Below are 16673 nucleotides of genomic sequence, written 5' to 3'. Positions count from 1 at the left end.
TTGCATGCCAAGTTGCTCTGTATTAATAGAAAACGTGCAGGTAGCCCAAGGCCAGCCCAAGACATCTGGGCTGCCTGAGGCAGAACAGCAAGTGGCACTCCTCCACTCGCATAGGTCTTGCGAAGGCCAGGCAGCAAATCCCATCTCTGGCCATAAAAAGCTACAGCTAACAACCTTTTGAGCTGCCTGGTTCTTTGCTGTCCATCTCTCTCTTCTTGCATCTCTTCTGCAGCTTCAAGTCAGTTTGACACCTGAGGCAGTGCTAAGTGCCTCTTGCCCCATTACTGGAACTAAAAATATAATCACAGGACATTGAATAACTGCTTATTTGCTTCCCTTCCATGGCACCCCAAATCAACTGGCTGAATCCTTCCGCTCAGCCCTGAGATGGCCAATGGTGGACCATGAAAACAGAACAAGAACTCAAAGGGCAACCCTGGAGAATCTCTTTCTTTTTGTACCAGATCCATTTAACAAAGTACTGAGCTGCTTTTGAGTTCCCCAAGCTCCTCTTTTTCAGGCTAAGTGTTAAAAAAAGGCAATGAAAAGAAGGGGAGAAGGCCAAGCAGGATGTTGAAGCCATTTGTAACCACTTTAAGATAGAGTGCAGGAAGAATCATGCCACTTTAATTAAATTGGACTGTTAGGTGCAAAATAGATCCCCAGCTTTGCAAGAGGGACTGGGGCAAATGAATACCCGCACCCACTGGCTCATGTTTATTTTTGTTTAAAGTGTCCAGATCTTTCCCCCACTGGTGGAAACCCCCCTGGGGACAATTTGAAGTGAGGAAAAAAAGCTAGGGGGAAGTATTTAAGTAGCAATCGCTTCCTCTTACCATTCCCCAATTAAGACGTGTCACCTCGCAAGACAAGTCCGCTCACCGTTTTAAAAGAACATCTGGGAAAAGAGGCATGTGACTGCCTGCAATGCCGATTTTGGCCCTTAGCTACTCTGCTACACTAGCTCTGCAAATCTTGGAGAGTTTTACTGTTTATATTTACACTTAAGTCATCCCTGGTGGCACTTCCGCTTAATCTAATGCAGGTACAGTTAATGCTTACTTAGCTCAAGGCTGTTTCATGGGTTATGATTGCTTCTCTGGGGTTCGCTATGTATTTTTCTCACCGACGTGCTGTTGTGCAAACTGAATCCCAAGTCAGTTTTACTGATGCAATGCTCCTTATGATAACTCTTTACTGTCTGACCTAGAATGGAATTAAAATATTTGGAGCTTTCGACCCTTTCAGACTGTCAAGGCAGATCTCTTCTGAGGCAGAGCCGTTCCATATCCTTCCCACAGATGAGACAAACTCCATACCATGGAAGTGGCTACAGGGGCCCTGCTAGGGACTGAAAAGATCCAGTGCTCAAGTCCACAGGGCAAAAGATGCACACGTTTCATATGCAAATTAACATGTTTTGGTCTGTGCTTATCTAAATATGGAAATCCTTCAGCCTCTGCCACATCCACACCTCTCCTGTCAGCTTTGCACTGCCTTTTGGTGACATTGGTGCCTATGGAGCAGAAAACAAAAGAGAGTTAGAGCCAGGCCCCCCCTGGACAGGTGGGCCTTGGCAGGTGCCCATTCATGCCAACCCTGGCTTCCCCCAAGAGAGGGTCCCTGTAATGTGGTCCAGCTGTCTAGCGCTCACCTTACACCAGCATCACAGAGAGACCTGGCACGCCCTCACTCCCATGCAGGATTACATATGCAGCACGAAAGTATGTTGCCCTGAGTTGAAAAGGCATCCCTTCCCTCTGTGCTGGCGAGGTAAACAGAACCAGTGCAATGCTCTTGTCAGAGGCAGGGAAGAGAAGCTGATGTTCATCCCGCTGCTCATCTTGACAAGCTGCCAGGGCTCCCACCAGCTGGGAGTACAGCCTCATGCAGCAAAGGAAGGCAAGCACGCATCCCGAGCCACGGATTTCGTATGGGCCCCCTGAGACACTGGTTGTCACTTTCCTCCCACCTCCAAGGGAGCAGCCGTCTCTGTGCGAGTGACGCTCCTGACACTGCTGGTGAGAGAGTGGCACTTGCATCCCACAAGGTCAGCACTAGAAGCCCTCAAGAGGTCAGCAGAAAACCAAGGCAACCTCTCAGGCTCTCTGAGCACACACCTCCGCAGCAGCATCTCCTGCTGACTCTGCCTCTCACAGTCACACATGCAAGACAATGTGCTTTTGATTTTCGGCACTGATTAAACGAAGACCTGCCGCTCTAAAAGAGCTCTCCCCAAGCCCGTGTCACCCAAATAAGTGAGGCAGTGCATTCGTTTTATGCCGAGATACCTGTATGACACACTCTTGTCAGAAACGGAGAAAAACAAGAGTCTGGTTTGTTCGCGATCATCCCAGAAGAGTTCCTTGGGCATTCCTCATCTCTGGGTTTTAAAACCATCTCCCAGATATTTTTCTGTGCTATCACTCTTGCTGTAGCTGTTAAACTGTGATTTAAAAGGCTACATTTGCTCTTCGGTACTTCTGACCAAACAAGACACCAGCATGTGTCTTGCCAAGCCAAGCATGTTGGGGTATCTTACTTCCATATCGCAAGTGGCGCTCAAAAAGGGAACGAGGAGGTTGTGCTTTCTGTTTCCATAATTCTTCCAAGGGGAACTGGTAAATCTTCCCCAGGGAAAGAGTGGTGTGTCTCCAACATGACAAGAGCCCCGCACAGCTCCTCACAGGTTTACTGAAAATAAGCGGATGTGAACCTAGTTAAGAAGAATTTCCTGGAGATCTGCTTAAGAACAGTGGTATAGTGGAACAGGAATGTGGGGAACCAGAATTTCAGCTGTAGGTATGTTGGACTGTCCTTAGGATTATGGTTAAGAAGGTGATCGTGATGAGTTTCTGCATTTCAAACTTTATCACTATCCCACTTTTCACACACCACACAGAGAGTATGCATTAGCAGTATTCTGTGAAGAGATGCAGGTGATCCTTTGAGCACATGCACACTAGAAATCGCCACCACAAAATCCCCAAATGGAGTTTGCTCATCTTCCCTATAGAAGATAGGTGTGGTATCCCTACTTTCAAAGCAAACCCACTAAGCAAGTCCACCTAATCTGTATGATATTCTTCAAGGAACTCTGGGAATTGTTTTGTAGGACGCCAAGCATTCTACTAGAGAAGGCTTTCAGATGGTTTGGACCTCAACTCCCATCAGCCTCTTTCTACAGCGCTAATGGTCAGGAATCCTGGGAGTTATCATCCAAAATATTTAGGTGGGGAAGCTTCTTCACAGGACGCCCATTCCCAGAGTTCTTTGTGGGGGAAGTTATAACAATTAAAGTGGTAGCAGAACCACAAGTCCTGCATTGCTTTTGGTAACCTCTGGAAGCTGGAAATGCACTGTCTTCCTTTTTTCCATTTCTCTTTCCCCCCCACAGTGTTCCTATATACCTAAGTGCAGCAAGAACTTTGAAGAGGCTCTGTCCCTTGTGAATGTTGTCATGGAGAACTTCAAGAAGTATCAGCATTTCTCCTGTTTCTATGACCCAGAAGGCGTGCAGAAGAATGTGCTGTTAACCAAACTGTACAGCTCCAACGTGCTGTTCCACTCGCTCTTTTGGCCAACGTCCATGATGCTCGGTGGACTTGCGATTGTTGCCATGGTCAAGTTGACCCAGTACCTGTCCCTTCTCTGTGAGAGGATCCAGCGGATCAACAGATAGAAGCAGCACTTTGCTCTGGGGATTGATGTACAGCTGAAATGCTGCTGTTGTTGTTTTCATTCTTCACCAAAGAACCTTAAGTTTGTAATGTGTACGTCTGTTCTAAGTTCCTTATATTTTTATGAAGTAGAGCAATAACGAAAAAGGCTGTTCTATATGCAAACGTGATGCTATTATTATGCAGGTGATGAGAGATGGATTTACCGTTTGCGTTGGCCGTCTACATGATCTTGATTTATGCTGCAACTTAGTACTTCTTTTCCTCTTCTTCTACTTCTTTTTCTACAGCCAAAACAGGGCTCAGTGTAACCATTTGCCAAGCCTTGTCAATGAATGCATCGACCTTTCAGCACAAATCCATTTTTGGAGGGATGTATTACATTGCCACCTGTATTTATATGAATCATTTAGCTTCCACTTAAGCCAGGCAGGAGGACAGGGTGCAGAATGGAAGGGCATTTGGAGACAGGTAAGAACATGAGTTTGGTTGGCTGAAGCAGAACTAAGATGGCCACCGTTTTCCAGAAACTTCTTAAAGACCTGTGATCCTGGGCTGTCTCCTCCACCAAGGCCGAAGGGCAAACACATCAGAAGGTGCTTTGGTACACACCCAATTGAAATTTGTAGGATATCTTAACCATGGTTGGCTTTAATGGGTTGTAAGCTCAACTTATTGTCCTTGGATTTTCGGGAGGCTCCAAATTCTGGATTGGGGAAATAGTATTTATGCTGTCCTCATGCTCAGGGTTGAGATTTCCTTCTGGCATTTTAGCTATTTAGCAAAACATTTATTTGCAATATCTTTTACTCATGGATCCTTATCTACCAAAGCTACAGCCAAAACAAGGAAAAAAATCCCACAAATCTATAGATTTTGTCACTATCTTTCATCTTCTCCTTCAACCTGAGCCCTGTTGGCAGAGATGGGACCAGAAAACATTTTTCTTGTATTTGCTACCATATCACTGTAAAGAAAAACTAAACACAAACACACAGTCAGCTATTTTTTCATTTTTTACTTCCAACTATTTTAGATTTTTTTACTGGATATTTAAAAAAAGAATACTAGACAAGACAACAAAAATGTATATTATACCTAGTGCTGTATTGTAATACAAATAGGTTATATTTTATTATTATTTCTTTTCTTAACTGGAATGTGAGCAGTACACTTCTTGTATTTTGCTATGTCCAAACCTGGATATAATTCTAACTAAGAAGAGCAGTGCAATGAAAAGCACACTTAGATACTATTCCTGATAATATTTCATCTCAAATAAGCTTAGTCAGCCTTTAGCTTGGAAAAGATTCCCCAGTTTGAGGCCGCCAAGATAGGTAAAATAGATTTACATTATTCCTAGAGAGGATTTTTAAAACCAGTACACAGCAAATTTTCTTCCAAGAGCATTTGGAGAGGGGAGGGGAATGAAATTCGGATGAGTCTCTACATGTGTTGAAAATAGGGATGCACTTACTTGGTTAAATCCATTCTGTCTGCATTTCACAGATGACTAGTTACTTTTCTTTCTGTTGTCCACTCACAGACAGAATTGGAGTTTGCAGAAATGCATCCATACTCATTTGTGCAAATTAGCACTTTTGAAAGTGCACAGATCCCCACAAATCTGAAAATCCCCTCATGCAAATAGTTGTGCTTTTGTCTGTGGCGGGAAAGGCACATTTTTGGTCAGGTTTTTAAAATTATTTTTCTATGGAAAATTATGGAAAGTTTTAAAAACATTTCAGAAGTGTTGGACTGGGGAAGGCAGTCCCCTGTGCAATCCACAGATCAATTCATTTGTCGGATCCAAAATTACTTCAATCCATTGCAGATTTCTCCAACATTCATAGCTAAAAGGCTTGATATAAAATAGAAGAACCAGGAGTGCGTGTTGCGTGTGTCCTGTGAGATCTGTATCCGCACTAAAGAACTATAGGTATGTGTCTAGGATGGCGTGTTGCACAGGGTTGGATTTTTCTTTCTCTTCTTTTGGAGTCCTACAAGGAGGAATACACTTGTCGCTGCTCAGGAAGAGCAGGAATGAAGGAAAGATGGAAGCCCTGATGGTGTAGAGTCAGGGAATGACCACCAGCAGTGCCGTGGTCACTTTTGAAGTCCAAATGCTCATTTGGACAGTCCCCATAACCACGTCCTCCAAGCAGAGTTCAAAATCGCAGGCAGCTGCATCGATGCACGTCAACAAGCTGCTTCTAGCAGCTTTCATCTCCTCCAGGCCTTTGGCAAAGCTAATGGAGCTTAGTTGCCCGTTCAGGACGGGCCCACCAGAAAATACCTTACTTTGCAACAAGAGGACAACTAACCCAGGGGGAAATCAAAGGAAGGCAAGAGTTGGCATTGGTGTCCCTGCTCATTTTAAAAAAAGGACCAGTAAACCCTGACTTGCTGCAAAAGAGCAAGTTTAGGATGGGGACAGAGCAGGTACGGTGGCCTAAGAAAAGTGTGGCATGTTATCAGGACCTGGGAGGGGTCAGGGAGAACCATCAGTGGAAGGCAAGAAAGAAGAATTTCAATAGTTTGCTGTGAGTATGACAACGAATGAGTTGAAGCTCTTCCGTAGCCCAATTATCTTATGAAGATGAAAAGAACAGATGAGCTGAGGAAGGGGATTATCTTGCATTTTTCTAACCATCTGCATAATTACAAATAGTATTCACCACTTTCTTAGATTATAATAACAAAGGCAATCTTAATGGGTTCTAGTACTGAAGTTTTCCCAAAAGGCAAAATGTGAGGTACCTGCCAATCACCAGGATTTCCCAAGAAATTTTCAGAAGAATTTCTTAAAGGTGTATTGGAAGTAAACATTAAGACTTCTGTTTTGCCAAATGGAGGACGCACCTTGGATCTGTCCAGCAAATCCATTATCTGAGGACTTCTTTGTTCCCCATAATGTAATGTTGGAAAAAAATCTTTATGGTGTTACAGGATTCCATGAACTGTGCAAGTGTTGTCTGACCTGTGCAACTGAAGTCTGCAGCAGTGAAATTAATCTTTGATCTTGTAATCCGTAATGCAACTTTTTTTTCTCAGGCAAATAAATTCCTGAAGTGATTTCAGACTTCAAAACTGTGTGATTTGGGAAAAAAAAAATATCCAATTAAACCTTTGAGATTTCAATATGCTTGGCAGTCAGAAATGGCTTTTTTCCCCTCCCTCAAAAAACAGATTTGGTAGTCCTTGTTGGTGGGTCAGATGAAAGGTATCTAGGCAAGCATTCTGTCTCCAGTGATCATCATCAGAAGGCCTTGGAAGCCCATGAATTTGACGCAGGTATTTCCCTATTTTTGGCCTCCAGCATCTGATAACTGTAAAGATCCTACCACTAAACATACAGATGCTGTTGTTTGCTGTCAGCATATAATGCCAGTGACAGATTTGCCATTGATCAGGCATGTTCTCAACTGATATATCGAACCCATTTACACAAACGGTCATCAACGCATCAAAATATGTGGCAATAAGGGCTACACATCTATGAGCACTACATGCAACTAGTGTGACCAGGTGTCCTACTTTACAGGGCAAAGTCCTCTATTTGGAGATGTCCTCTGGGAGTTACAGACTGACCCATCTGGAGAAAGAAGGTTGCTTTAGGGAAGCAACAGGTTCAGAGAAAGGATTTCAAGCGATGGCATCCCACAGGCATGGTCAAAAGAAAAAGCAGTTGGGATGATGCTCAACAAAGAATGACTTAAGCACCTCATCTACCCCAACACTGCTCCAAATCACATTGACCCTTGGAGAAGGTGCTTTTTTCAGTGATGGACACATGAGAAGGAGCGACCCACTTTTGTTAAATGCATTTGCATGTACCATCTCATTTGGACTTCAGAGAACTGTTCTGAAAAAGGAAAAAACTTCCTCCCATTGACTTTACATTGTTCTTTCACTGGCATCCTCATAAAACAACACTGCATGTTCTAGAACAGCATAACTTAGAACCCAGCCTTCCTATGAAGCTGGGATGGGAGATTCTGGACAGGCAAAAGAAAGGACATATTCACACAGCACATAGACTATGAAACGCTCTTCTACAAAATGTACTGATAACCACCAACATGAGCAGAGGATGAGACAAATTCAAGGAACAGAAAGCTCTCAGTGGCTACTCGTCCTGAGGGCAATAAGCCCCCTCCAGTATCAAATACCAGTTTCTGGCAATTCACAAGTAGGGAAATGGTAGGGCCTCACTGTTGACTGGAGAGTTTCCACTGGGCCACCTGGTTGGTCAATGAAAGAACAAATGCTGGCTAGATAGGCAATTAGCCTGATGCAGCATGGCTGCTCTTAAGTTCCTACATTCAGTTATGCTTAAATGTGGCTGCTATGTGTGAGCCTCTATTGCTTTTTTCTACTCTTGCCACTATCTCAATTTAGGAACAATAATAAAATGTTCAAAATATTTGCTCAACCCTCTGGGATGGCAGAAAAGTTAAAGAACTGTTCAAGGCTATTGCTTCTGCTGGACACAGGATCGTACCACCTTGAACCTTACACCACTTTGAGCTGTTAGTAGGCTAAGTAGTATATAAGAGCTTCAATAATAAACAAGCCTACAATTGCTTTCTGTGAAAGGGATGGCATCCTGGCCCAATTAAATGTTTTGCACCAAAAAGTGTAAAAAGTGGAAGGTAAGACAATGGTGGCCATGGTGAAAAACAGATGTCATCTGTATGAGGTAGAAAACCATCCGCAAAACTCAACAGAATGCCATAAAACTCAGTATACTAGTTGAGTTGGTGAGGGGAAAGGAGGTGGGGGACTTAACTGTTCCAGTACTCAAGCTGGTAATTCATTTTAAATTATTGTTTTACCTCACTCAATCCAATTACTCTGTCTTATTTTGCTGTCCCACCGTTCTGTGTGTTAATGGCAACAAAATGATTACAGGCTGCAAATACATGGAGATGTTTCACCCAGAGGAGCGCTGGTAAAATGTTTATGGCCCAACATATTGAAAGCAGTATTTGATGTGTAAATGTCATGCATAATCAGCTCTCCTGTCACTAACAAACAAACAAAAGCGGAAACTAGGCATCAGTTAAAATGTCATCTGTGGAACTTGAAGCATTGCATTCTTCTCAACCAAAGAGATCCTTGAGCAAACGGGGAATGGCTTTGTCAATCATTTCCCCAAGGATGGAATCAGAGCTATTTCCCCGTTGTTTTCCTTATTTAATAGATCTCAGAAATGTGACCAAGATTTCCACACCCAGCCACACTTCCTCACTTGCAGAAGCTTCTGGTAATGGAGGTATCTCTCCATTAGTGGGTACAGACAATATTTGGTGGGTGGTTGTTCAAAATGTGGGTTGTACTTGTAACAAGGGCTAATGTGCTGCCTGAACCCAGCTGCACTAACAAGCCATGACTTGTTAACCACAAACAATCCATGAAGAGAACCCATGGTGTGTTGTTGGCCTACAAAAAACTGTGGGTTGTTCACTGTAGTTTCTTATCTCAGCTGGATGCAGCAAGCCACATTCAACCCATAATTACTCCTTGGGGTGGGTTGCCATGTTCTTCAAACCCAGTCTGTGTTTCAACAAAGATCTAAGGCTCAGAGTTTCAAGGTAGGGGGTTGTATTTCCCACCAGCCAGGTGACATCAGTAGGCATAGCCACAGTGTTTAGCGAAAAACAGTGGACATTATAGATAATACTGGCTATTTCCTCTAGAGGTGTTATTCCTACAGGGGCATGACTTGGAGGCCAAGTGTCACCTTCTAAAGAAACATCAGGACATTACGTTCAATTTAAGGAGATGACAAGCTGGATAAGGCCTCAGACCAGGGTTCTGTGGCCCTTAGCATAGGTTGCAGGACAGTCTATATCTTCAGGGCCTCAGCCAATGACAACTAACAATATGTTGAAAGACAGAGAACTACAGGAATCATAATGTCAAAGCAAAAGTAAGTTCTCCTCCTAGATGTTACCATGAAGGAAAGGGGAAGTGAGGACCTTCGCAGCTGGGCTTCTCACCATCCACTATATGTTGAGCACAAAGGCTTGTTCAACCTAAGTCCTGGATTCTTGGTGTATGGGCTCACAGTTCACCAACCGTGCTTTTGTCAGCTTAGCTACCCATCTCCTGTTTACAGATTGCACAGTAGTCGTACCAGTTCTACCAAGCATGTGTCAATGGGAAGTAAAAGCACGGCTTCCTCCCCTGTCCCCATCTGGGAAACCTGCCCTACCTTGGACATCCCTGCACATCCAGGTGAGAATGCAAGCTTCAGGTTAGCAAACATCCTTTCTTAGATACAAGTATAAACATGCACACTTTCTACAAGACATGCATTTGCTGAAGTAAGAGACTTTCGGAAATTGGTATTAGGATGGCTAGGGCAACAAAGGCAACCCAAAACCACACCCATGCTTCAGAGACAGCCAGATGGCACATCTCTTGAGTACAAACACACCTTTAGAAGACAACAGTTGATATGGGAGAATTAACCTGCTAGAGCAATTGCAGTTCAAATACAAGAATAATAGCACTCCAAGAATCCAGTGAGAACTGATATTTGGGGGAATGAGCAGAGTTTTCACAGAGGGAGGCTCTGGGGGTTAAATTAGATCAGTGACATGTTCACTAGGAAGGGATGATCAGAATGACGGTTCCAAGGAGAGGACTGGGAAAATAGGAATCCCAAGCAGGGTCAACAATCCACACAGATCTTTTGGAATGCCGGGGACACGAGGGTGGGCAGGCAGGAAAAGCGTGCTTTCACTTCCCACAGTAACAGAGGACCCGGCACATATTTGAAACTGGCATTGTATTATCTGCCTCCTTAGCAGTACATGATACTTTAGAAATAACCATAAGCAAAAATGATTGGTCCTTGATTCAAAGAGTCTCTAATCTACTTTTCCACCACAACGCAGGGAAGATGTGGGAAGAAAATCATGCAATGGACAAGCAAAGAAATTGAAGAAATAATGGACTTATTGAATTCTGAAGAATCAATTCTCCTTTTAATATGGATGCTGCTTATTCAGGAGAAAATTGGACATTTATTAGCACTCCTCCCAATAATTGTCCCTACAGCCTCATCTTCCTCCAGCTTGAACAACCTTACTGCATGCCGGCTGACCCAAGGGCTTTTGAATACAGAACTGGGACTTCTCTTAGGCATATTTTCAGATACACTTCCTGTTCCTTGTGTCTATCACTGCTCAGGGAGTCTGTTGCAGCTTCTAGAAATATCCTGACACAGTGACTCTTCTGGATTTTTTAATGAAAGGAAGCCAAAAATACGTATTATTTATTTATTTGTTTGTTTATTTATTTAAACAACGTATATGCTGCCCCATCGCATAAGTCTCGGGGCGGCTTACAATCTCATTTCTCTGAGTAACAGGGAATTTCATGATCATCCTCTTTCTGGTTCAGTTTCCTAGTGCTTCTGTAATATCTCCTTCTTTGAGAAATATTGGTGAGAATAGGGAATCAGGCAGCAAGCACAGACAGAGAATCTTTACATCATTATCTGCTTCTCCCAAAGCAAACGGTGCACTTTTGGCATCTCCCCAAATGTGATTCTTCTTCTTGCAAAACTCTCAGGCAGGTATGAGAAGCTCAAGCTGGACTGCAGCTCTCTTGGGCTTCTTTCCAGCCTTGGACAGGAAGTGAGCCTGAGATCAAGTCTACAAAATCTCGAGAACACCAGCGGCTACTTTGCACACCAAGTACATCATTCTTTGTGCAAAGTGTGCAAAGCTCACCAGTCGCATGTGGAAGCAGAACTCTGCTTGCACAGAAGACTCGTGGCAGGATGTGCAGAACTCATGGACTCACTTCCTGCCAGACACCCACACGCAAGCCCTGCACACGGCAGACTTGGGGCAAAGAGGAAGCAGGCTGGAGTCTGGGGAGCTGAGCTGAAGAAATCCACCAGATTCCCACCCCTAAACTCGATTCCTCACACATCCCTAGTCTTAGCTCTCCTCTGCTGGTCCATTCCAACTGCTTTTCATTTTCTCAAGAAGGGTGCATTCCATAGGAACGGGTGAGAATTTTGCTTCGGTCCCATTTTGAAAAGAGTTCACCAACATTCACCAAGTTCACAACCACAGGCACCATTATGTTTGCACTAGTGTAACTTCAGTTGGACTCTTCTTTGCACATAGTTCAGAACCCGGTTTCTACACTGCAGTGTCATCTGCACTGAAAGAACTGCGCAGCTGGATGCTGCCCCAAGTCAGCCCTGTGGTCTGTGTAATTCAGTGCTGCCTAGTTGGGCTGACAGTGGCTCTGCAAGGTCTTTCTGAGTCCTAGCAGAGGATGCTGAAGATTGAACTTGGGACCTTCCACCTGCGAAGCAGGGGCTGCACTGCCAAGCAGCTTCCCATCTCACGGCAAACTCTCTTTTTCCAGCAGCCGGGAAAGCACGCCAGTTCTCTTTGGGGATAAGTGTGCAGGGAAGGCCCCAGCCACTGTTCTTTGCTTTGTGTGCTGCTAATGTACATGGAGACTCCCCATAATCATCAGAGTATTCTCCTCATTAAACAAAGGCCACTGCCTTTCAGAGCCATGAATGCTTTGATCGCTGCAACAACAAGGCGTTCATTAATTCCACTTCATGTCCAAATAAGAGGGGGGAAGCACCAATATAAGCACAAAAGGAGAGGTGCATGCTGGTTAAAAAGCAAACAAAGCAACATCAGAAAACATTCCCTGTCGGTTGGAAAACATCTTAGGTCTTTCCAGCATTTCTAAATGGCTTTTCAGGCAGGATCTGAGGATTTCTACATCATTAGCACAGTGCAGTTGAAAAGCTTAAAAGTGCTTCACACCTCTACTTTTGCTCTGTAATAACCCTATGAAGCAGATCACTGCTGCTTCCATCTTACAGACAGGAAACAGAAACGAAGAAGAAGCTTGGATGTAACTGGGAAGCAGCTATTTCACAGTAAGACTTTCAGGGAGTCTGCCTTTTGTCTTTTAGACACTCCATTCACTTGCAACTTTTAGAGACAAGGGAAATCTACTCCAGGTATTTTTACAGGCCTTGTACAATGCCTGACTCATAGGCATGTCACATCATTATCATTGTCACTCCAAACCGTATCCCCCGCACTATTTCTACCATTTACCCCAGATCTTTTCAGACCAGTTCTAGCATGACTTTTCTGTATGAATAAATAAATATTCAGAAGTCAAACACATCGACAGAGAATCTTTGCATTTCCCTGTATGCATCATATGACCGGTGCCAGCGCCTCCTCCTCCCGTCTGCATAACTATGTGCTGAGCTTGTGTGTTAAGTCACCTTTGCTAAGCTGAAAGGTGCAGGCCCACAGCTGGATGAGTGGACAGATGTGGAAGTAGAAGAGGGGTTAGACTCAATGGCCTTATAGGACCCTTCCAACACAACTACTATTCTTTTCTGTTCTATTCCTCCCACAATTGCCTTTGTGTGTGACACAAGATTACATTTTCAGTGCAGTGGAAATGGCATTCATTAGCAGTGGTTAACACACTTTACAGAAATATTGCAACAGATAGCCCTCCCTGATCAATGGAAAGGACTCTAGTGTAGGTTCCCCTTAATGGCATTTTGGGGCTCCTTGGTTTTTGATGAATATCTACAATGGCAAGCAGGAGCAGGCATGCTCTAGTCTTTGCAATGCATCCAAGCTCCTGCAAAGCAAACATCATGCCCATGATGTCTCCCACCCAGCCACAAAGTTCAGGCCTGCCTCTCTTCTGCAGGTTATATTCTAATAGCTTTCTTCTCCAATTAGACTGTTAGCAGGTGCCATGAACTGGTTCCAAAAACTCCAGAGGATCCTTTGAAATGTGATTCTTTTATTGTGACTCCACCCATAACAGAGCAGTTTGAGCTCCAAAGAGTCTTCTGCCGTAGCTGAAAAGAGAAGCCTCTGCTCATGCAAAGAGTCAAAGCCAAACAGGAAACTTCCCCTCCATCCCTCCCATTCAGTGAGGCTTCTGGTGTCAGGCCCAGCGTGGCCCTCTCTGCTGGAGAGCAAGATGAGGCATGCGGCTGTGGAGCCCATTTTTCCAATGTCCCCTCCTGGGCTCAGAGACTGGGTCTCTCACCTGCTCCCGGTCCCCTCCTGGCAACCCTTCCTCCCCTTCCAAAACAGGCTGGTTTCCATGCTCAGCCTGAGAAGCTTCACTAGGCACAGGTGAAGAGGCTTTTGTGGCATGACCCCTTCCCTGCCCTTCCTCCTCCTCAGAATCCTCTGACAACTCCAACTGAACAAGTGTTTGAGAAACTGGCCCACTCTCTACAGCAGGCAGGTTGTGTTATGGTGGATGTCTCAAAGCTCGTAGCTACCGGTCGTCGAGGAACATCTTCACACCCATTTTGTGAGCACTGCTAGTAACTGTGAGTGGTTTTCATACCAATGCTTGAAGTGACCTTCACGGAGGTTCAAGGCAAGGCCTACTCTGAAAGGGGCAGAGTCTTTGAGCGCTCCGAGCAAAGTTAGAATTTGGGAGAAGAATCGCAGCTGAGAGGTACTGCCTATGCTTGGCAGAAGGTCCCAGGGAAAAAGACCTCTCCTGTAGGGCAGAAGTCATATTTCCAAATGTTTCACACTTCAATACCCAGAAGCCCCTTCCAGCACAGCCAGTGGTCAGGAAAGTTTGGAACTGAAGTCCAAAACATCTGAAGATCTATTTTGTGCCCACTCCTGCTGTGGATGAAACTGCGAGATAAACGGGCCAAGGTCTGACTTGTTAAACTACAGCTTCCAGTGACCCTGTGCATAAGAAGTCTGCCACAGTTGAGGGGGCAGACCTCTTGTGAGCCCTGGAGCCCTGGCAAATGTCTGACTTACTCATTCCTGGCTGTCCTAATCAAGCCACCACCAATGAAGAACCTTGTTCAAACAAGACTATTTTGAAATGCAGTAAGACCTATTGTTGACCACAACTGCAAGCCGCGGTAAGACCAAGGGTACTCACATCCCTGCTTTCCAAAGAACAATATTGGAAGGGCTGTCAGAAGGACAGTCCTCTTTTTTAAGATGTCCTCTACCTGAAGGACAGTATAGTCCAAGTCCAGCTGAAAGAGGATAAAGACTCCTAAGACAGGTAAAGAAAGACATGGAGATTGCCCACCAGCCAGGAGCACCTGGACAGCAGAAGGAGGAGGCACCAAGGCCACCTGGCCACAGCCTTCTCCGTTATAATGAGATGGGTTGCATTTCCTTTTAAAGACTACTAAATGTGCACCAAGTCGTATAGATTAGCAGGTTCACATTTTACACAAACGCGAGTCTTTGTTACGGAGGATTCAGTTTCATTGCATTTTCATTCCCTCTGTTTTGGCAGTCTGTAAAGAGCACCTCTAATGAGAACATAAGGGCAACCTGCCCGGAGCAGGCCAAAGTCCAGGCTCCCACAGCCGTGAATGGGAGGATGAGGACAAGAGCCACCTCCTGCTCTTGCCCCCAACTACCAGCATTGACTCTGCATTATCATACAAGCTATGAACCCGGAGAATCCATAAGTCCTTCCTAGGAGGCACCATCGAGAGATGCATTATATCCTCCATGAATTTGTCCTATTCCATGAAGGAATTAGGTGATGCATGAAGAAGTACCTCCCCATGTGCCCCCTGAATCTACTACTCACAGGAGAGATCCCACTACCAACCCCGAGGCCCTCCTACTGGGAGCCTGTTGTACGTTTGGTATATGCACGTTCAGTAAAGGTAAGCCTTAAACAGCAGATTTCACTAAGAGTCTGGATCGCAGACTCACTTGCACCTGGGTCTGTTAGAATCCAGGCTGAGAGAATTTTAACAAAAGGTGAAAGAGGGTTTGTTTATTTACAAACAATCCGTAAGTGACTTGCATGAGAGAGAGATGCCGGAAGCGTCATGCAGACCTTCATCCATTGTTAGCTGGTTAGTTTAGGAGAGAAGGACACGCATATCCCAGTTGCTGAGGAGCTTGGGCAGGTGGTGATCTTGGACTGATCCTGCTTGACGGCCACTGTGGGCAGCTGGACTACATGGACCCTGTGTCTGATCCAGTATGACTTGCCTTAGGCTCTTGTTCACCTTTTCTCCAAGTGAGGGGAGAGGAGAAGACAAAACAGGTAACCTTTTGCCTTTCCAGGTGAGGTGGAAAGAGAAAGGGGGCAGGAAAGACACAGAGAGGCCCTGACATCTCATTTTGTCTATGGCATTAACCCTTTACCTCCCACTCTGGTTATTGGACAGATCCATGCAATGGTAACACAGGCCATGTTACATATATGTAAGACCTCCAGCTTGCTTCTTTTTTTTTTTTCCAATTTGCATCCTGCCTTTTTCCTACAAAGGGCTCAAGGCAGCTTACATCATTCTCCTCCTCCATCTTATCCCCACAACAGCCCTGTGAGGTAGGTTGGGCTGGGAGTCTGTGACTGGCCCAAAGTCACCCAGTTCACTCCATGGCTGAGTGGGGACTAGAACCCAGATCGCCTGAGTCCCAGTCCCATGCTCTTAACCACTGCACCACACTGCTTCTCCTCCTTGCTGTGACTGCTTGTTCCACCAGCCTCTCCAGGTCCTAAGAGCTGCAATGTCTGCAATAAGCCCTCTCTCTTGCTCCTTCCATCAGGGAAAAGATGCCTGTGCAGGCAAGGAGGAGAGAAAGGACCAGCACCAAGTCTTCGGGAATGCTCAGCAAGGGGCTTTGTCCAGGACTTCCCTTCCGGGGCCCCTTGCTTTTCACCCCATCTGGAGCAACCAGGTCCTTCCTCCCTTGCAGCACCTTCCAGGCAGACCAGAGAGAATGAAAATTTGGAAAGCTGCAGCATCGCTCAAGGGTCTCACCTCCAAATGACACTTGTCCTACCATCATAAAGAAAGTCTTGAAAAAAAGAAAAGAAAAGAAAAGAAAAGGGAGGGGAGGGGAGGGGAGGGGAGGGGGGAGCATCTTGCCCAAGGTTCTCCCCAAACCTGGACCTAATATTATGGGAGATAAAAATCAAATTAATTATTACAAT

General features: G+C 45.0%; 1 protein-coding gene across 2 annotated transcripts in view; it reads left to right on the top strand.

The window, feature by feature from the left end:
* KCNMB2 (potassium calcium-activated channel subfamily M regulatory beta subunit 2) overlaps positions 1–6770 on the top strand; it is a 210474-nt gene extending 203704 nt beyond the window's left edge. For both annotated transcript variants that reach the window (XM_044434612.1, XM_044434611.1), the window contains one exon: positions 3398–6770. In XM_044434612.1, the coding sequence (XP_044290547.1) occupies positions 3398–3682 (285 nt within the window). In that variant the 3' untranslated portion in view covers positions 3683–6770. The remainder of the gene's footprint in view (positions 1–3397) is intronic.
* The last annotated feature ends 9903 nt before the right edge of the window (positions 6771–16673 follow it).

The sequence above is a fragment of the Varanus komodoensis genome, unplaced genomic scaffold, assembly GCF_004798865.1.
Source record: "Varanus komodoensis strain SLA01 unplaced genomic scaffold, ASM479886v1 scaffold28, whole genome shotgun sequence".
Taxonomy (NCBI): Eukaryota; Metazoa; Chordata; class Lepidosauria; order Squamata; family Varanidae; genus Varanus; species Varanus komodoensis.
This window is presented reverse-complemented; position numbering and strand designations above follow the sequence as displayed.